This window comes from Aphelocoma coerulescens, unplaced genomic scaffold (genome assembly GCF_041296385.1).
Source record: "Aphelocoma coerulescens isolate FSJ_1873_10779 unplaced genomic scaffold, UR_Acoe_1.0 HiC_scaffold_562, whole genome shotgun sequence".
Lineage (NCBI taxonomy): Eukaryota > Metazoa > Chordata > Aves > Passeriformes > Corvidae > Aphelocoma > Aphelocoma coerulescens.
Genome location: NW_027183908.1, coordinates 1 through 20,777, shown reverse-complemented (window position 1 = coordinate 20,777; position 20,777 = coordinate 1). Strand labels below are relative to the sequence as shown.

At 65.5% G+C, this 20,777-nt stretch overlaps 2 protein-coding genes across 3 annotated transcripts; one reads left to right on the top strand and one right to left on the bottom strand.

Moving 5' to 3' along the window:
• The first annotated feature begins 28 nt into the window (after nt 1–28).
• On the top strand, nt 29–6,495 carry LOC138101933 (ribonuclease P protein subunit p21-like). 2 transcript variants are annotated; one of them, XM_068999681.1, is made up of 6 exons: nt 29–67; nt 2,314–2,448; nt 2,677–2,768; nt 4,132–4,214; nt 5,675–5,855; nt 6,360–6,495. In XM_068999681.1, exons 2-6 carry the CDS (start codon nt 2,392–2,394, stop codon nt 6,493–6,495), a joined length of 549 nt encoding a protein of 182 aa, XP_068855782.1. In that variant the 5' UTR covers nt 29–67; nt 2,314–2,391. The 2 variants fall into 2 exon arrangements, with proteins under 2 accessions (XP_068855782.1, XP_068855783.1); XM_068999682.1 differs by lacking the exon at nt 29–67 and having other exon boundaries at nt 2,291–2,448.
• LOC138101934 (guanine nucleotide-binding protein-like 1) lies at nt 6,492–19,834 on the bottom strand. The gene is given in 17 exon segments (XM_068999683.1): nt 6,492–6,642; nt 6,644–6,701; nt 8,240–8,380; nt 9,893–9,935; nt 9,937–10,038; nt 11,697–11,875; nt 13,393–13,451; nt 13,453–13,548; nt 13,550–13,607; nt 14,064–14,088; nt 14,090–14,180; nt 14,966–15,141; nt 16,149–16,220; nt 17,093–17,280; nt 18,237–18,367; nt 19,100–19,226; nt 19,749–19,834. Coding segments are annotated over 17 exon segments (1,773 nt in total). The 5' UTR covers nt 19,825–19,834.
• Between the last annotated feature and the right edge of the window lie 943 nt (nt 19,835–20,777).

Below are 20,777 nucleotides of genomic sequence, written 5' to 3'. Positions count from 1 at the left end.
GAGGGGATGGAGGTGGGGATGGAGGTGGGACAGAGCCGGGACGGAGCGGGACGGAGCCGGGACGGAGGTGGGGACAGAGGGGACGGAGGTGGGGATGGAGAGGGGCGGAGAGGGGCGGAGAGGGGATGGAGGTGGGGTTGGAAGTGGGACGGAGGTGGGGGATGGAGGTGGGACAGAGGTGGGGACAGAAGGGACGGAGAGGGGGCGGAGGTGGGGTTGGAAGTGGGACAGAGGTGGGGATGGAGGTGGGACAGAGGGACGGAGGTGGGGACAGAGCCGGGATGGAGAGGGGGCGGAGAGGGGACGGAGGTGGGGATGGAGGTGGGGACGGAGAGGGACGGAGGTGGGACAGAGGTGGGCGGAGAGGGGATGGAGGTGGGGATGGAGGTGGGACAGAGGGACGGAGAGGGACAGAGGTGGGGACAGAGGGGGCGGGAAGGGGCGCGGAAGGGGCGGGGAGGGGGCGTGGGGACGGGAAAAACACAAACACGGGGACACGGGAGGGACACGGAGGGACATCGGAATGTCGGGGGTGGGGTCAGGGACACGGAGGGACACGGAGGGACACGGAGGGACACGGGACAGACACGGGACAGACACGGAACAGACACGGAGGGACACTGGAATGTCGGGGTGGGGTGAGGGAGGGAGGTGGGGTCACAGAGGGGCGTGGGGACGGGAACAACACAAACACGGGGACACGGAGGGACATTGGAATGTCGGGGGTGGGGGTCAGGGGACACGGAGGGACAGAAGGGACACGGGGACAGACACGGGAGGGACACGGAGGGACATTGGAATGTCGGGGTGGGGAGGGACACGGAGGGACAGAAGGGACACGGGACAGACACGGGACAGACACGGGAGGGACACGGAGGGACACTGGAATGTCGGGGTGGAGGTGGGGACACGGAGGGGCCGTGGGGACACCCGAGGGACACGGGACGGACACACGGGTGGACAGAAGGGACAGGGAGGGACACGGGACGGACACACGGAGGGACACACGGAGGGACAGAAGGGACAGGGAGGGACACACGGGTGGACAGCGGGATGTGGTGACACGGAGTGGACACACGGAGGGACACGGGACGGACACACGGGTGGACAGAAGGGACAGGAAGGGACAGACGGGTGGACACACGGGTGGACAGCGGGATGTGGTGACACGGGACGGACACACGGAGGGACACGGAGGGACAGAAGGGACACGGAGGGACACGGGCACGGGGCCACGGAGGGATGCGGGAATTCGGGGGTGGGGACACACGGAGGGACACGGGACGGACAGAGGGACACGGGGCCAGGGATGGACACAGGGACGGACACAGGGCCAGGGACGGACAGAGGGACACAGGGGGGGACACGGGACGGACACAGGGACACGGGGCCAGGGATGGACACAGGGACGGACACAGGGCCAGGGACGGACAGAGGGACACAGGGGGGGACACGGGACGGACAGAGGGACACGGGGCCAGGGATGGACACAGGGACGGGTGGACACAGGGGACAGGGGTGGACACAGGGATGGACACAGGGATGGACACGGGGATGGACACAGGGATGGACACGGGGATGGACACGGGGGGACACAGGATGGACACAGGGACAGGGACGGACACAGGGACAGGAATGGACACAGGAGGGCCAGGGACGGACACGGACGGACACAGGAGGACAAAGGGACAGGGACGGACACAGGGACGGACACAGGGGGCACACAGGGCCAGGGATGGACACAGGGATGGACACAGGGATGGACACAGGGCCAGGGATGGACACAGGGCCAGGGACGGACACAGGGATGGACAGGAGGGGACACAGGGATAGGGATGGACACAGGGACAGGGACGGACACTGGGATGGACACAGGGATGGACACAGGGCCAGGGATGGACACAGGGATGGACACAGGGATGGACAAAGGGCCAGGGATGGACACAGGGCCAGGGACGGACACAGGGACGGACACAAGGATGGACACAGGAACGGACACAGGGACGGACACAGGGACGGACACAGGGATGGACACAGGGACGGACACAGGGACGGACACAAGGATGGACACAGGGATGGACACAGGGCCAGGGACGGACCCACGGCCACTGCGAGGGTCCCTCACAGGGAGTCCCAAAGTGGGGCCGGGACATAAACGGGGTCCCCAAAGGGGTCCCTAAAGAGTGTGGGGGGGGTTCCCAAAGGAGATCCCAAAAAGGAGTCCCTAAAATTGGGGGGGGGGGGATCCCCAAAATCGTCCCCAGAGGAGGCCCCGCCCCCCCTCCCCCTCACCGCGCTTCCCGCCACCGGAAGTGACGCGCCTCCCTTGGAGGCGCCGTCCAATCAGAACCGCCGGCCGCGCCCACGAAAAGGGGCGGAGCCAAACCCAAGATGGCGGCGCCCGTGAGGGACCGTGAGGCGCTGCAGCGGCTGAACTTCCTGTTCCAGGTGAGGGGGGCCTGAGGGGAGCGACGGAATTTGGGGTGGGGGGGGGGGGACCCGAGGGGGGGGTTCCGGTTCTCGGGGAGGGCCCGTGGGGTCCTGAGGAGGCTTTGGGGGGTTCTGAGAGCTCCTGAGGGGTGTTGGGGGGGGTGTCTTTGGGGTCGGGGGGGAATTTGGGGAGGGGTCTGCACCCCCCTAAAGCCGCTGTGTCCCCGTCCGTCCCCCCCCGCCCAGGCCGCGCATTGGGCGGTGCCGCGGAGCCCCGGCCTGGCCCGGTTCTACCTCAGCACGCAGAGAGCGGCGGCGCGGCGGCTCGTGCTCAGGATGTGCTTTTGGGGCCAATTCGGGCGGATTTGGGCAATTGGGGGCCATGGGGGGGGGAGGGGGGGGGGAAGGCGAGGGGGAGGGGGGGTGTTGTGGGGGAGGGGGGTTAGGGGGTTTGGGGGGGGTGGGGGAGGGGATTTGGGGGGATTTTCTGGGGGAGGTTGGGGGGGATTTTGTGGGGTTTTGGGGGGGTTTGGAGAGGTTTAGGGGGAAGTTTGGGGGGGAAGGGGGGTTTTGGGGGGATTTGGAAGGGTTTTGGGGGGTTTGGGGAGGTCTAGGGGGGAAGTTTGTGGGGTTTGGGGGGATTTTGTGGGGTTTTGGGGGATTTGGAGAGGTTTGGGGGGGTTTGGAGAGGTTTAGGGGGAAGTTTGGGGGGGGGGGAAGGGGGGTTTTGGGGGGATTTGGGGAGATTTGGAAGGGTTTGAGGGGGTTTGGGGAGGTCTAGGGGGAAGTTTGTGGGGTTTGGGGGGATTTTGTGGGGTTTTGGGGGGATTTGGAGAGGTTTGGGGGGGTTTGGAGAGGTTTAGGGGGAAGTTTGGGGGGGGGGGAAGGGGGGTTTTGGGGGGATTTGGGGAGATTTGGAAGGGTTTGAGGGGGTTTGGGGAGGTCTAGGGGGAAGTTTGTGGGGTTTGGGGGTTTTTGGGGGATTTTGTGGGGTCTTGGGGGATTTTGTGGGGTTTTGGGGGAATTTTGTGGGGTTTTGGGGAAACTTGGAAGGGTTGGAGTTTGGGGAGGTCTAGGGGGAAGTTTGTGGGGTTGGGGGGGATTTAGGGGGGATTTTGTGGGGTTTTGGGGGATTTGGAAGGGTTTTTGGGGGTTTGGGGAGGTCTAGGGGGAAGTTTGGGGCGTTTTGGGCGATTTTGTGGGGGTTTTGCAGGGATTTCGTGGGGTCTTGGGGGGATTTTGGGGGGTTTTGGGGGATTTTGTGGGGTTTAGGGGGGATTTTGTGGGGTTTAGGGGGGGATTTTGTGGGGTTTTGGGGGGATTTTGTGGGGTTTTGGGGGGATTTAGTGGTGACTTCGAAGGCTTTTGGGGGCGATTCTGTGGGAACTCGAAGGCTTTCGGGGGGGCTTTGAGCGGTTCCGGGGGATCTGGGGGGGATTGGGGGCGATTTTGGGGTGACTGGGGGCGATTTTGGGGTGATTGGGGGTGATTTTGGGGTGATTTGTGGTGATTTTGGGGTGATTGGGGATGATTTTGGGGGTGATTGGGGGTGATTTTGGGGTGATTGGGGGATGATTTTGGGGTGATTTGTGGTGATTTTGGGGTGATTTGGGGTGATTAGGGGGTGATTTGTGGGTGATTTGTGGGTTGGGTGCTTGGGGGGCGATTTCGGGGTCCGAGCCCCTTTCTGCCCCTCCCCAGGACCCCCTCGGTCAAACGCCGCCTCTGCCGCCGCTGCTGCTCCCTCCTGGCGCCCGGGCTGGGGGGCGGCCTCCGCCTCAGGGGTGGGGTCCGGGGGGGTCTGGGGGGGTTTGGGGGGGGTCTGGGGGGGTTTGGGGGGATTTGGGGGTTTGGGGCAATTTGGGGTTTTGGGGGGAATCGGGGGGGTTTGGGGTTTTGGGGGGAATCGGGGGGATTTGGGGTTTTGGGGGGGTTTGGGGTTTTGGGGGGGATTTGGGGGGGATTTGGGTGTTTGGGGGGATTTGGGGCAATTTGGGGTTTTGGGGGGAATCAGTGGGATTTGGGGTTTTGGGGGGGTTTGGGGTTTTGGGGGGAATCGGGGGGATTTGGGGTTTTGGGGGGGTTTGGGGTTTTGGGGGGTGATTTGGGGGGATTTGGGGTTTTGGGGGGGATTTGGGGGGGATTTGGGGATTTGGGGGGATTTGGGTGTTTGGGGGGGTTTGGGGCAATTTGGGGTTTTGGGGGGGATTTGGGGGGATTTGGGGTTTTGGGGGGGGTTTGGGGTTTTGGGGGGGATTTGGGGGGATTTGGGGTTTTGGGGTTTTGGGGGGGTTTGGGGTTTTGGGGGGGATTTGGGGGGATTTGGGGATTTGGGGGGGTTTGGGGTTTTGGGGGGGATTTGGGGGGATTTGGGGATTTGGGGGGATTTGGGGTTTTGGGGGGAATTGGGGGGATTTGGGGTTTTGGGGGGGTTTGGAGTTTTGGGGGGGTTTGGGGCAATTTGGGGTTTTGGGGGGGATTTGGGGGGATTTGGGGTTTTGGGGGGGTTTGGGGTTTTGGGGGGAATTGGGGGGATTTGGGGTTTTGGGGGGGTTTGGAGTTTTGGGGGGGATTTGGGGGGATTTGGGGGTTTGGGGGGATTTGGGGGGGATTTGGGGTTTTGGGGGGTATTTGGGGGTTTGGGGGGATTTGGGGGGGTTTGGGGTTTTGGGTGGAATCTGAGGGCATTTGGGGTTTGGGGGGGGTTTGGGGGAATTCGGGGTTTGGGGAGTTTTGGGGGGAATCGGGGGGATTTGGGGGGTTTGGGGTTTTGGGAGGATTTGGGGGGGTTTGGGGTTTTGGGGGGGTTGGGGGGGTTTTGGGGGGATTTGGGGTTTTAGGGGTAATTCGGGGGGATTTTGGGGATTTGGGGTTTCAGGGGGGGGTTGGGGTTTTGGGGGGAATCGGGGAGGATTTGGAATTTTGGGGAAATTTGGGAGGATTTGGGGTCTTGGGGAGGTTTGGGGTTTTGAGGGGAATTGGGGGGGATTTGGGGTTTTGGGGAAATTTGGGATTTTGGGGGAAATTTGGGGGGATTTGGGGGAAATTTGGAGGAATTTGGTGTGGTTTTGGGGGGGTTTTTGGGGAATTTTGGTGGATTTTTGGGGGATTTTGGGAGGGTTTTTGGGGGATTCCAAGGGGGTTTTAGGGCGTGGATCTCGAGGGTTTTTGGGGCACTTTGGGGTCATTTTGGGGCGCGTTTTGGGCGTGTCCGAGCCTGACCCCGCCCCCTGCCCCGCCCCAGGGCGTGGCCAGCCCCGCCTCGTCCTTCGCTGCCTCCGCTGCGGCCGCCGCCGGCGCTACCTGTGCCCAACGGAGCCACGCCCAGCTGAGCCACGCCCACCCGAGCCACGCCCAACGGAGCCACGCCCAACGGAGCCACGCCCAGCTGAGCCACGCCCCACCCCGCCAGGACACGCCCACAGGTCAGCGATGGGCGGGGCTTAAAGGGAATGGGTGGGGCCGAACCCAAATAAGGAGATGTGGGCGGGGCTTAAAATGGGATGGGATGGGGCCAAACCCAAATAAGGAGATGTGGGAGGGGCTTAAAGGGGATGGGAGGGGCCAGACCCAAATAAGGAGATGTGGGTGGAGATTTAAAGGGACCAGACCCAAATAAGGAGATGTGGGCGGGGCTCTAAAGGGGGTGGGCATGGCCAACCCCAAATAAGGAGATGTGGGAGGGGCTTAAAGGGGTTGGGAGGGGCCACACCCAAATAAGGAGATGTGGGCGGGGCTTTAAAGGGGGCCAGACCCAAATAAGGAGATGTGGGCGGGGCTTTAAAGGGGCAGCGCAAATTTTAAAGAAGGTGGAATGGGTGTGGCTAAAATGCAAATGAGGTTGGCGGGTGTGGCCACACCCAAATAAGGAAATGAGGGCGTGGCTACCGAAAAGGGGGCGTGGCCTCACAATGACATCACTCCCCCAGGCGCCGCGCCGTGATTGGCCGCCGCCCTCGGCCCAATCAGCTCTGCGGAAATAAACCTGCCTTTATTCCATATATGGTCGCGCGACAATCCCGGCGCTCCCATTGGCCGCTCCCCCCGCAGGGGGGCGGGGCTTAGCACTCGCCCTCCCCCAGCAAGGCGAAGGGGTTGGGGGCGGGGCTGGGAGGGGGCGTGGCCTGGTCTGACCCCTCCCCCTCCTCCTCTTCCTCCTCCTCTTCCTCCTCCTCGGAGCTGGAGCCGTCCCCGGGGGGGGCCGGGGGGGGCCGCCCCTCCCCCCGTCAGCGCCGCCATGGCCGCGGTCTCGGGGTGCTGCTCCCACTGCTCTGGGGGGAGGGGAGGGGAGGGGATGTGGGGAGGGGTCAGCGGGTGGGGGGCACCCCCGGGACAGGGGGGGGCAGACCCCAAGGAGTGACCTGAAACCCCCCAGAAATGACCCAAAACCCCCCAGAAATGACCCAGAAACACCCAAAGAAATGACCTAAAACCCCCAGAAATGACCCAAAACCCCCCCGAAATGACCCAAAACCCCCAGAAATTACCCAAAACCCCCCAGAAATGACCCAAAACCCCCGGAAATGACCCAGAAACCCTCCAAGAAATGACCCAAAACTCCCCAGAAATGACCTAAAGCCCCCCAGAAATGACCCCAAACTCCCAAAAAAATGACCCAGAAAACCCTCCCAGAAATTACCTAAAACCCCCCAGAAATGACCTAAAACCCCCAGAAATGACCCAGAAAGCCCCAAAAAAATGACCCAAAACCCCCCCGAAATGACCCAAAACCCCCAGAAATGACCCAGAAGCACCCAAAGAAATGACCTAAAACGCCCAAAAATGACCCCAAAACCCCCAGAAATAACCCAGAAACCTCCAAAAAAATGACCCAGAAAGCCCCAAAGGAATGACCCAAAACCCCCCAGAAATGACCCAAAAACACCCAAAGAAATGACCTAAAACCCCCAGAAATGACCCCAAACCCCCAGAAATGACCCCAAAACCCCCAACCCCCCCCCCGAAACAGACCCAGGACCCCCCAAAATTCCCCCCAGGATGGAGCCAGACCCCAAAAAAGCCCCAAAAGCTCCCCCAGGACAAACCCGGCAGCTCCCAGGGTGCCCCAAAAACGCCCCGGAACTCGCCCAAATCCCCCAAAGGAGCCCAAATCGGGGGGGTTGGGGTTTTTGGGGGCTTTTGGGAGTTTTTGGGATTTTTTGGGGTTTTTTGGGGGCTTTTTTGGCATCGTTTTGGGGGATTTTTGGTTTTTTTGGGGGGGGTTGGGGGTTTTTTTGGGGATTTTTTGGGGGTTTTTTGGGGTTTTTTTTGGGGGTTGCTTTGGGGGGTTTTTGGGGTTTTTTTGGGGGTTTTGGGGGGCTTTTTTGGGGTTGTTTTGGGGGGGGTTTTGGGTTTTTTTTTAGGGGGGGGTTGAGGGTTTTTGGGGGTTTTTTTTGGGGATTTTTAGGTTTTTTGGGGTTTTTTTTGGGTTTCTTTGGGGGTTTTTTAGGGAGTTTTTTGGGGGTTTTTTTGGGGATTTCTTTGTTGGTTTTTTTTTTGGTTCTTTGGGGTTTTTTTTTTGTTTCTTTTGTTTTTTTGGGGGGGTTTTTGGTTTTTTTGGGGGGGGTTTTGGTTTTTTTGGGGGGTTTTTTTGGGATTTTTTGGGGGATTTTAGATTTTTTTGGGGGGTTTGGGGTTTTTTTGGGGGGGCTTTTTTCAGTGGTTTTTTGAGGTTTTTTTGGGGGTTTTTGTGGTTTTTTTTTTGGTTTTGGGTTTTTTTTTTCGTATTTTTTTTGTTTTTTAAGGTTTTTTTTCGGGGTTTTTTTTTTGGTTTTTTTTTGTGGGTTTTTTTTGGGGGGTTTCTGGGTACCTTTGTGGGCGCTGTAGCCGGGGGGGGTCATGCAGAGGCGCAGCCGCCCCTCGGCCGCCAGCCGCAGGATCCCGTTGGCCGCCCTGGCCACGTCGTTGCGAGCCGCCCGCGCCGTCTTGTAGCCCCTCTTCTCTGCCCAGGCTGGTGGGGGGCGAGGAAAAACCCCCCAAAATGCCCCAAAATTCCGGGAGAAACGGGCGGGGACCGAAGGGATTTCAGCCTTGGGGAAATCTCGGGAACGGCCCGAAAAAAATCCCCCCCCCAGTGGGGGCAGCCCCGGAAACGGCCCCGAGGCAGCCCCAAAATCGCCGTGAATCGCCCCAAAAATGGGCCAGGAGGCCGGAAAGGAACCCCGGGAATGTGCCCCGCCACCCCAAATGTGCCAAAACCGCCCTGAACGGCCCCAAAATCGCTCTGAACACCCCCAAAATCGCCCTGAACAGCCCCAAAATCCCCTGAACAGCCCAAAATCGCCCTGAACACCCCCAAAATCCCCCTGAACACCCCCAAAATCACTCTGAACACCCCCAAAATCGCCCTGAACAGCCCCAAAATCCCCCTGAACACCCCCAAAATCGCTCTGAACACCCCCAAAATCGCCCTGAACACCCCCAAAATCGCCCTGAACAGCCCCAAAATCCCCCTGAACACCCCCAAAATCGCTCTGAACACCCCCAAAATCGCCCTGAACAGCCCCAAAATCGCTCTGAACACCCCCAAAATCGCCCTGAACAGCCCCAAAATCCCCCTGAACACCCCCAAAATCACTCTGAACACCCCCAAAATCGCCCTGAACAGCCCCAAAATCCCCCTGAACACCCCCAAAATCGCTCTGAACACCCCCAAAATCGCCCTGAACACCCCCAAAATCGCCCTGAACAGCCCCAAAATCCCCCTGAACACCCCCAAAATCGCTCTGAACAACCCCCAAAATCGCCCTGAACAGCCCCAAAATCCCCCCTGAACACCCCCAAAATCGCTCTGAACACCCCCAAAATCGCCCTGAACAGCCCCAAAATCGCTCTGAACACCCCCAAAATCGCCCTGAACACCCCCAAAATCCCCCTGAACAGCCCCCAAACCCCCCCCTAAACAGCCCCGAAAAGAAAGGCCCCGAAAAGGCCCAAAGAGGCCCCGAAAAGGCCCCAAAAAGGCCTAAAAAGGCCCCAAAAGCCCCCAAAAAGGCCCCCAAAAAGACCTGAAAGGCCCCAAAAGGCCCCGAAGGCCCAGAAAAGGCTCCAAAGAGGCCCCTAAAGGCCCCAAAAAGGCCCCAAAAAGGCCTCGAAAAGGCCCCAAAGACCCCAAAAAGGGCCCAAAGGCCCCAAAAAGGCCCCAAAGGCCCCAAAGACCCCAAAAAGGCCCCAGGAAGGGCCCCAAAAAAGACCCCCAAAAGGCCCTAAAAGCCCCAAAAAGGCCCCAAAGAGGCCCCACAAAGGCCCCGAAAAGGCCCCGAAAAGGCCCAAAAAGGCCAAAAAGGCCCCAAAAAGGCCCCAAAGGCCCAAAAGGCCCCAAAGAGGCCCCAAAGCCCCCAAAAGCCCCAAAGGCCCCAAAGACCCCAAAAGCCCCAAAGGCCCCGAAAAGGCCCCAAAGCCCCCGAAAAGGCCCCAAAAGGCCCCAAAAGGCGTTTTTTTGGGATGGATTTGGGGTGCCCACCTTCGCAGAGCTCCCAGGCCGTCCAGCCGGGGCCGCTCGGGGGGCCGCAGCTGCAGCAGCGGGGGCAGGGCCAGGCGCGAGCCCAGGAAGCCCACGGCAGAGTAGGGGTCCTGCAGCTGGGCGATGGGGTACACCCCTGCCAGGACCTGCGGGGAGAGAAATGGGGGAGAAATGAGATGGGGTACAGCCCTGCCAGGACCTGGGAGAGAGAGAAACGGGGGAGAAATGAGATGGGGTACAGCCCTGCCAGGACCTGGGAGAGAGAGAAACGGGGTCAGGTACACCCCTGCCAGGACCTGGGGGGAGAAATGGGAGAGAAATGAGATGGGGTACAGCCCTGCCAGGACCTGGGGGAGAAATGGGGGAGAAATGAGATGGGGTACAGCCCTGCCAGGACCTGGGAGAGAGAGAAATGGGGTCAGGTACAGCCCTGCCAGGACCTGGGAGAGGGGGAAATGGGGTCAGGTACAGCCCTGCCAGGACCTGGGAGAGAGAGAAATGGGGTCAGGTACAGCCCTGCCAGGACCTGGGAGAGAGAGAAATGGGGTCAGGTACAGCCCTGCCAGGACCTGGGAGAGGGGGAAATGGGGTCAGGTACAGCCCTGCCAGGACCTGGGGGGAGAAATGGGGGGGAAACGGGGTCAGGTACAGCCCTGCCAGGACCTGGAGAGAGAGAAACGGGGTCAGGTACAGCCCTGCCAGGACCTGGGGGGAGAAATGGGAGAGAAATGAGATGGGGTACAGCCCTGCCAGGACCTGGCGGGAGAAATGGGGGATAAATGAGATGGGGTACAGCCCTGCCAGGACCTGGGAGAGAGAGAAACGGGGTCAGGTACACCCCTGCCAGGACCTGGGGGGAGAAATGGGAGAGAAATGAGATGGGGTACAGCCCTGCAGGACCTGGGAGAGAGAGAAACGGGGTCAGGTACAGCCCTGCCAGGACCTGGGAGAGGGGGAAATGGGGTGGGGTACAGCCCTGCCAGGACCCATAGCTCTGAGGCTGGGTGTGGCTCTCAGGTACCCCTGGGGCTCTCTCAGGTACCCCTGGGGCTCCCAGGTGCCCACTGGGGCTCCCAGGTACCCAGATGTGGCTCTCAGGTGCCCAGGTGTGGCTCTCAGGTGCCCAGGTGTGGCTCCCAGGCGCCCAGATGTGGCTCCCAAGCACCCAGGTGTGGCTCCCAGGTGCCCCTGTGGCTCCCAGGCGTCCAGGTATGGCTCTCAGGTACCCAGGTGTGGCTCTCAGGTACCCAGGTGTGGCTCCCAGGTACCCAGGTGTGGCTCCCAGGTGCCCCCTGCGGCTCCCAGGTGCCCAGGTGTGGCTCCCAAGCACCCAGGTGTGGCTCTCAGGTACCCAGGTGTGGCTCCCAGGTACCCAGGTGTGGCTCCCAGGTGCCCCCTGCGGCTCCCAGGCACCCAGGTGTGGCTCCCAGGTACCCAGGTGTGGCTCTCAGGTACCCAGGTGTGGCTCCCAGCTGCCCCCTGCGGCTCCCAGGCACCCAGGTGTGGCTCCCAGCTGCCCAGGTGTGGCTCCCAGCTGCCCCCTGCGGCTCCCAGGTACCCAGATGTGGCTCCCAGCTGCCCAGGTGTGGCTCCCAGGTGCCCCCTGCGGCTCCCAGGTACCCAGGTGTGCGCTCTCAGGTACCCAGGTGTGGCTCCCAAGCACCCAGGTGTGGCTCCCAGGTGCCCCCTGCGGCTCCCAGGTACCCAGGTGTGGCTCTCAGGTACCCAGGTGTGGCTCCCAGGTACCCAGGTGTGGCTCCCAGGTGCCCCCTGCGGCTCCCAGGTGCCCAGGTGTGGCTCTCACCTGGAGCTCGGGCGGCGCGCGGGACGGGAAGACGAGGCCGGGGCAGTCGCAGAGGCGCACGGAGCGCGCCAGGAAATGCGTCTGGAAGTAGCGGGTGCGGCCGGGGGCGCGGGACACGCCCACCGCGGGGCGGCCCAGCAGCGCGTTCAGCACCGACGACTTCCCCGCGTTCGGCAGCCCTGGGGGGGCGGGGCAACACCGCGGTGAGGCCGCGCCCACCCGGGGCACGCCCACGGCGAGCCACGCCCACCGGGGATAGGCCACACCCACCTGGGGATAGGCCACGCCCACCCGGGACACGCCCACAGCGAGCCACGCCCACCGGGGATAGGCCACACCCACCTGGGATAGGCCACGCCCACACGGGACACGCCCACGGCGAGCCAGGCCCCACCGGGGATAGGCCACGCCCACCCGGGACACGCCCACGGCCGAGCCACGCCCACCGGGGATAGGCCACACCCACCTGGGATAGGCCACGCCCACCCGGGACACGCCCACGGCGAGCCACGCCCACCGGGGATAGGCCACACCCACCTGGGATAGGCCACGCCCACACGGGGACACGCCCACGGCGAGCCACGCCCACCGGGGATAGGGCCACACCCACCTGGGATAGGCCACGCCCACACGGGACACGCCCACGGCGAGCCACGCCCACCGGGGATAGGCCACACCCACCCGGGACAACGCCCACCCGGACACACCCACACTAAACCACGCCCCACTCTGGCTGGGGCCACGCCCACCGGGGACAGATCCAGCACTAAGCCACGCCCACCAGGGATAAGCCACGCCCACCTGGGCACACCCCACACCAAGCTACGCCCACGGCGAGCCACGCCCACCGGGGATAGGCCACACCCACCCCGGGGTCACACCCACAGTGGGCCACGCCCACCCAGGACACACCCCAAACAAGCCACGCCCACTCTGGATGGGCCGCACCCACACCAAGCCACGCCCACCCGGGACACACCCACAGTGAGACATGGCCACCAGGGATAGGCCACACCCACCTGGGACACACCCACAGCAAACCACGCCCACTTGGAATAGGCCACGCCCACCCAGCACACACCCACTCTGGATGGGCCACAGCCACACCAAGCCACACCCACCTGGGACACACCCACACTAAACCACGCCCACCCAGGGTAGGCCACGCCCACCTGGGACACACCCACGGTGAGACATGGCCACCGGGGATAGGGCCACACCCACCTGGGACACACCCACAGTGGGCCACGCCCACCCAGGACACACCCCACACCTAGTCACACCCACTGGGAATAGGCCACACCCACCCCAGGACACACCCACCCCAAGCCACACCCACCCTAAGCCACACCCACCCGGGATAGGCCATGCCCACACCAAGCCACACCCACCTTTGATAGGCCACGCCCACCTGGGGACACACCCACACCAAGCCACGCCCACTTGGGGGTAGGCCACACCCACCAGGACACACCCACACCGAACCACGCCCACTCTGGATGGGCCACACCCACCAGGACACACCCACACCAAGCCACGCCCACCCAGAACAGGCCCCACCTCCTTCCCCCACCTGGCCACGCCCCTTATCAGCCCCCACCTTGGTGTGAAGCCCCACCCCAAGGAGGCCCCACCCCCGCTGGCCCCACCCTAAGGAAGCCCCGCCCCCTCCCGCCCCGCCCCCGCGCCCCCTCACCGACGCAGCCCAGGGTGAGCACGCCGTGCCGGTAGCGCTGCCACTGCCGGGGGGGGGCGCCCGCGGCCCCCCTCCTCATCCTCCTCATCTTCCTCCTCCTCGGCCTCGGCCCCGCCCGGGGGCTCCTCCTCCTCCTCCTCCTCCTGCTGCTGCTGCCTGCCCCTCCCCCCGCCGCTCCGCCCGCTCCAGCCGCGCCCGCCAGCTGCTCAGGTCCACTGCGGCCAGCGCGGGGCGCTCAGGGGGGCACCGACGGACCCCTCCCCCACCCCCTGAGCCCCCTCCCCAATCCCTGAGTGACCCCTGAGCCCCCTCCCCCCACCCCCTGAGCCCCCTCCCCACCCCCCTGAGTGACCCCTGAGCCCCCCTGGGTGCCCCCTGAGTGACCCCTGAGCCCCCTCCCCAACCCCTGAGCCCCCTGGGCACCCCCTGGGTGACCCCTGAGCCCCCTCCCCAACCCCAGAGCCCCCAGAACCCCCTGGGTGCCCCCCAGCCCCCTCCCCAACCCCCTGAGTCCCCTCCCCACCCCCAGCGCCCCCCTGGGTGCCCCCCGAGCCCCCTCCCCACCCTCAGAGCCCCCCTGGGTGCCCCCAGAGCCCCCTCCCCACCCCCCTGAGCCCCCTCCCCACCCCCAGATCCCCCCTGGGTGCCCCCCGAGCCCCCTCCCCACGCACCGGCCCCCCCCACGATGTCCTCGCAGGGCCTCGAGCAGCAGCCGCGGCCCCACGGCCCGGCCCCAGCGCCCGCCCCGCGGCTTCGGCTTCTTCTGCAGCCCTGGGGGCACGCGGGGACTCAGCACCCCAAAAACCCCCCCCTGGGTCACCCCAAAAACACCCCAAAAACCCCCCCTGGGTCACCCCAAAAACACCCCCAGGGTCACCCCAAAAACCCACCCCAAACCCCCCAGTGCCACCCCAAACCCCCCAGGACCCCAAAACCCACCCCAAACCCCCCCAGTATCACCCCAAACCCACCCCAAACCCACCCAATGCCACCCAAAACCCACCCCAAACCCCCAGTGCCACCCCAAACACCCCCAGTGCCACCCCAAACCCCCCCAGTACCACCCCAAACCCCCCTAATGCCACCCCAAACCCACCAGTACCACCCCAACCCCCCCAATGCCCCCCCAAACCCCCCCAGTACCACCCCAAAACCCACCCCAAACCCCCCTCGTGCCACCCCAAACCCCCCCCAGTACCACCCCAAACCCCCCCCAGGACCCCAAAACCCCCTCGTGCCCGCCCTCCCAGGACCCCCGACCCACCCCCAAACCCCTCCCAGGACCCCAAAACCCCCTCGTGCCGCCCTCCCAGGACCCCGGCCCACCCCCAAACCCCCCCCAGGACCCCAAACCCCACCCCAAACCCCCCCAGTACCACCCCAAACCCGCCCAGGACCCCAAACCCACCCCAAACCCCCCCCAGTATCACCCCAAACCCCCCCAGTACCACCCCAAACCCACCCCAGGACCCCAAAACCCCCTCGTGCCGCCCTCCCAGGACCCCAGCCCACCCCCAAACCCCCCCCAGGACCCCCCCGCGGGCGGTACCCCGGCTCGGGGGGCGCGGGCGGCGCGGGGGCCGAGCTGAAGGGCACCACGCGGGCGGGGGCGAAGCGGCCCCTCAGCAGGTGGCTCCAGGCCACGGCCACCGCGGGCGGGGTCAGGTCCACCTTGTTGAGGACCAGCACCAGCCCCTTGCCCAACTCCCGCGTCACGTGGCCGGCCAGGGCGGGGGGCACGCTCAGCGCCTGGGGGGGCACGGGGAGGGGGTCACGGGGATGGGACCCCCACCCTGGGGACTCGGGATGGCTCAGGGGGGCACCCAGGGACCCCCACCCTGGGGACTCGGGATGGGTCAGGGGGGCACACGGGGATGGGTGAGGGGGGCACACGGGGACCCCCACCTTGGGGATGGGACCCCCACCCTGGGGATGGGACCCCCACCCTGGGGACTCGGGATGGGTCAGGGGGGCACCCAGGGACCCCCACCCTGGGGATTTGGGATGGGTGAGGGGGCACCCCAGGGACCCCCACCCTGGGGACTCGGGATGGGTCAGGGGGGCACACGGGGATGGGACCCCCACCCTGGGGACTCGGGATGGGTCAGGGGGGGCACACGGGGATGGGACCCCCCACCCTGGGGATTTGGGATGGGTGAGGGGGCACACGGGGATGGGACCCCCCACCCTGGGGATGGGACCCCCACCCTGGGGACTCGGGATGGGTGAGGGGGACACATGGGGATGGGACCCCCACCCTGGGGATTTGGGAAGGGTCAGGGGGGGATGGCACCCAAGGACCCCCACCCTGGGGATGGGACCCCCACCCTGGAACCATGGGAAGGGTCTGGGGGGCACACAGGGACCCCCACCCTGGGGACTTGGGAAGGGTCAGGGGGGCACCCAGGGATGGGACCCCCACCCTGGGGATTTGGGAAGGGTCAGGGGGGGATGGCACCCAAGGACCCCCACGCTGGGGATTTGGGAAGGGTCAGGGGGGGATGGCACCCAAGGACCCCCACGCTGGGGATTTGGGAAGGGTCAGGGGGGCACCCAGGGATGGGACCCCCACCCTGGGACCATGGGAAGGGTCAGGGGGAGGTGAGCACATGGGGACCCCCACCCTGGGGACTCGGGAAGGGTCAGGGGGGGATGGCACCCAAGGACCCCCACCCTGGGGCCCGGGAGGGGTCCCAGTGGCCCCGAGGGGGGGTCAGGGCCCGCGGGCCCCCCCCTCCCCCAGGCGCGGCGCTGACCGGGTGCCGGGCGTCGGCGATGAGCAGCACGATGTCGGACATGTCCAGCACCCGCCAGAGCTGCCGCCATGTCTGGGGACAGACGGACACACGGACAGGGAGACAGGGGGACAGAGGGACAGGGGGACAGAGGGACAGAGGGACAGGGGGGGACAAAGGGACAGGGGGACAGAGGGACAGAGGGACAGGGGGACAGAGGGACAGAGGGACAGAGGGACAGAGGGACAGGGGGACAGGGGGGACAGAGGGACAGAGGGACAGAGGGACAGGGGGACAGAGGGACAGAGGGACAGGGGGACAGAGGGGACAGAGGGACAGAGGGACAGAGGGACAGGGGGACAGAGGGACAGAGGGACAGGGGGACAGAGGGACAGAGGGGACAGAGGGACAGGGGGACAGGGGGACAGGGGGACAGGGGGACAGAGGGACAGAGGGACAGAGGGACAGAGGGACAGGGGGACAGGGGGACAGAGGGACAGGGGGACAGAGGGACAGAGGGACAGCAGGGACAGCACCCCTGAGCCGGGGGAGCCCCTCTGTGCCACCCCCACCCCACACCGCGCCCCTCAGACCCCTCCCACGTCCCCAGTGACCCCAAACCCCCCTCAGACCCCTCCCACGTCCCTCTCCCTGCCCCCAATAACCCCAAACCCCCCCTCCCCATCCCCAGTGACCCCAGACCCCCCTTAACCCCTCCCATGTCCCCCTCGCTGTCCCCAATAACCCCAAATCCCCCTCAGACCCCTCTCACATCCCCTTCCCCATCCCCAGTGACCCCAAACCCCCCTCCCACATCCCCATATCCCTCTCCCACGTCCCCAGTGTCCCCAAACCCCCCTCAGACCCCTCCCACGTCCCTCTCCCTGCCCCCAATAACCCCAAACCCCCCCTCCCCATCCCCAGTGACCCCAAATCCCCCCTCGGACCCCCCCAGCCCCTCTCACCTCCAGGTTGTGCTCGAAGGGGGCCAGCTCCCCGCTGGCCCCGCTGGCCCCGCTGGCCCCGCCGGCCCCGGGGTCCCCGGGCTGGCCCAGGCCCCGCAGGAAGTGGCCGAACGCCGCCTCCTCCCGCGCCCGCAGCTCCTCGGGGCTCATCCCGAAGCTCCAGGGAGGCCGCCGGGGGAAGTCCAGCCCTGGGGACAGTGGCCACGGGGCCACTCGGGGTCACTCGGGGTCACTGGGCCACCCTCCGGGGGGGGTTGTGGCACCCCAGGGGTTCTGTCCCTCCCTGGGGTCACTCGAGCCCTTCCAGTGGTCACTCAGCCCCTTCCAGTGGTCACTCAGCCCCTTCCAGTGGCCACTCAGCCCCTTCCTCGGAGCCGTCACCCGACCCAAAGGCCCTCGGCCTCTTCCAGTGGCCACTTCGGCCATCTTTAGGGCCATATCCCCTTCCAGTGGCCATTCCCACCCTCCCAATGGCCATTCCCTGCTCCCAGTGGCCATTCCCACCCTCCCAGTGGCCATTCCCCCTCCCAGGGGCCATTCCCTGCTCCGAGTGGCCATTCCCTCCTCCCAGTGGCCATCCCCTCCTTCCAGTAGCCATTCCTCTTTCTCAGTGGCTATTTCCACCCTCCCAGTGGCCGTTTCCCCCCTCCCAGTGGCCATTCCCCTTCCCAGTGCCCATATCCCCTCCCAGTGGCCATTCTCCCCCTCCCAGTGGCCATTCCCTGCTCCCAGTGGCCATTCCACCCTCCCAGCGGCCATTCCCCTTCCCAGTGCCCATATCCCCTCCCAGTGGCCATTCTCCCCCTCCCAGTGGCCATTCCCTGCTCCCAGTGGCCATTCCACCCTCCCAGCGGCCATTCTCCCTCCCAGTGGCCATTTGCCCCCTCCCAGTGCCCATATCCCCTCCCAGTGGCCATTTCCCGTTCCCAGCGGCCATTCTCCCTCCCAGTGGCAATTCCCCCCTCCCAGTGCCCATATCCCCTCCCAGTAGCCATTTCCCGTTCCCAGCGGCCATTCCCCACTCCCAGTGGCCATTCCCTGCTCCCAGTGGCCATTCCCTGCTCCCAGTGGCCACTCCCCCCTCCCAGTGCCCACATCCCCTCCCAGTGGCCATTCCCCGCCCCCGGTGGCCGCTCCCCCTCACCGGGGCCGTAGATGCTGTCGGGGTCCAGCTCCAGGGCGCTCTCGGGCAGCGGCTCCAGCAGCTCCTCCTGGGCCCGGCGCCGGCGCCGCTCCAGGGCCTCGGCCCGGGGCCCCCCCAGCTGCAGCCGGAACCTGGGGGGACCCCGGGGTCACCGGGCCGGACCCCCCCAGGGTCACCCACCCACCCACGGCCGGACCCCCCCGGGGTCACCCACCCACGGCCGGACCTCCCCTCTGGGCACGGAGACCCAGGATCCAGGCCGGGTTTTCCCTTGGTCGGCATTCCAGCAGGAATCCAAGCCGGGTTTTCCCCGGTTCCAGGCAAAATCCAATTTCCCCCACTCCAAATCCTGCGCTGAGTCCGGTCCAGGTTTGCGCCCATCCCAGACTCCAGCCTAAATCCAGTCCGGGCTTTGCCCCGCTCCTGACTCCAGCCCAAATCCAGTCCGGGCTTTCCCCTGCTCCCGATTCCAGCCTAAATCCAGTCAGGCTTTCCCTTGCTTCTAATCCCAGCCTAAATCCAGTTCAGGTTTCCTCCCCGTCCCAATTCCAGCCTAAATCCAGTCCAGGTTTCCTCCCATTCCCAATTCCAGCCTAAATCCACTCCAGGTTTCCTCCCCAATTCCAGCCTAAATCCACTCCAGGTTTCCTCCCCAATTCCAGCCTAAATCCACTCCAGGTTTCCTCCCCAATTCCAGCCTAAATCCACTCCAGGTTTCCCCCCCTCCCCAATTCCAGCCTAAATCCACTCCGGGCTCTTCCCCAATTCCATTTCCAGCCAGAATCCGCTCGTTTTCCCCCCCTCCCCACTAAATCCCCCCTCAGCTCCCGCCCCCTCCCCACCTCCCGGCCCCCCCTCGGTACCTGCCGGGGTCGTGGCGCCGGGGGGGCCCCGGGGGCTCAGCGGGGGGGTCTCCGGGGGGGCCATCGCCGCCTCGCTCGCGGCTCCCGCTGCGGCTGCCGGGGCCCGAGGCCGGCCCGGCCGGGGCATCTGCGGCCACCGGGGATGGGGGTCAGGGAGGGCCCGGTCCCTTCCCGAAGGTCCCATCCCAAGGGTCCCAGCCCGGCCCCTGTCACCATCCCGGGGGTTCTTATCCCCATCCCGCGAGGGCTTTTTTCTCCCCATTCCCGGGGATCTCTCTGCCCATGTTCCGGGGGTCCCGGCCCTCATTCCCGGGGATCTCTCTGCCCATACTCCGGGGGTCCCGGCCCTCACTCCCGGGAATCTCTCTGCCCATGTTCCGGGTGTCCTGGCCCTCATTCCCGGGGATCTCTCTGCCCATATTCCGGGGGTCCCAGCCCTCACTCCCGGGGATCTCTCTGCCCATATTCCGGGGGTCCCGGCCCTCACTCCCGGGGATCTCTCTGCCCATACTCCGGGGGTCCCGGCCCTCATTCCCGGGGATATCTCTGCCCATATTCCGGGAGTCCCGACCCTCATTCCCGGGGATCTTTCTCCCGCCGTCCCGGGGATCCCAGCCCTCACTCCCGGGGCTCGCAGCCCCCCCCTCACCGCCCCGTTTCCGCTCCCGCCGGTCCCGGAGCTGCTGCTTTTTCCGCTTGGCGCTGAACGGGAGCTTGCGGGGCATGGCGGGAGCTCACGTGCCGGGGCGGGGCCGCTCTCCACCAATAGGAGCGAAGGGGCGGGGACACCGCGCGAGGAGGAGCCAATGGAAGGGCGCGCCGCCTCAGCGCGGCAGCGTGATTGACAGGAAGGCGAACCAATAGCAGCGCACGACGCGGGGCGCTGCCCGATCGACCAATAGGAGACAAGATCACCTCAGGGGTGGGCGGGACGAACCGGCGCGCGCCAAAGGGAGCAGAGGGGCGCAGGCGGTGGGCGGGGCTTGCGGCGGCGCGGACCAATGGGAAGCGGCGGCGCGGCCCGGAAGAGGCGCGGTTCGGCGGTGGCAGCGCATGCGCAGAGCGCGGTGCCCGGCCATGCCGAAGGGAGCGCGGCCGGCGGGGGCCAAGCAGGAGGAATGGAAGGGGGGGGAGGAGGGTGAGACCCCCGGGATGGGACCCCGGGGCTGAGGGGGGGACCCCGGGATGGGACCCCCGGGATTGGGGAGGGGGAGGAGGGTGAGACCGCCGGGACCCCCGGGATGGGACCCCCGGGGCTGAGGGGGGGACCCCGGGATGGGACCCCCGGGATTGTGGGGGGGAGGAGGGTGAGACCCCCGGGACCCCCGGGATGGGACCCCCGGGGCTGAGGGGGGGACCCCGGGATGGGACCCCCGGGATTGGGGGGGGGAGGAGGGTGAGACCCCCGGGCTGAGAGGGAACCCCGGGACGGGACCCCGGGATTTGGGGGGAGAGCCCGGAATGGGACTCCGGGGACTGAGGGGGGGACCCCGGGACAGGACCCGGAGGATTTGGGGGGAACCCCGGGACGGGACCCCTCAGGATCCCCAGGATGGGGGGAGGGGAAGGGGAGACCCCCGGGACCCCCGGGATTTGGGGGGAGACTCCGAGATGGGACCCCCGGGACTGGGGGGGGGTAGGAGGGTGAGACCCCCGGGCTGAGGGGGGGACCCGGGGA

Excerpts from the sequence above, each read along its gene's own strand:
- LOC138101933 (XM_068999681.1), top strand. The coding sequence starts at position 2,392 with ATGGCGGCGCCCGTGAGGGACCGTGAGGCGCTGCAGCGGCTGAACTTC. Across the intron at positions 4,215-5,674 it reads GGGCGGCCTCCGCCTCAGGG|GGCGTGGCCAGCCCCGCCTC; the intron begins GTGGGGTCCGGG and ends GCCCCGCCCCAG. Across the intron at positions 5,856-6,359 it reads CCGCCAGGACACGCCCACAG|GCGCCGCGCCGTGATTGGCC; the intron begins GTCAGCGATGGG and ends TCACTCCCCCAG.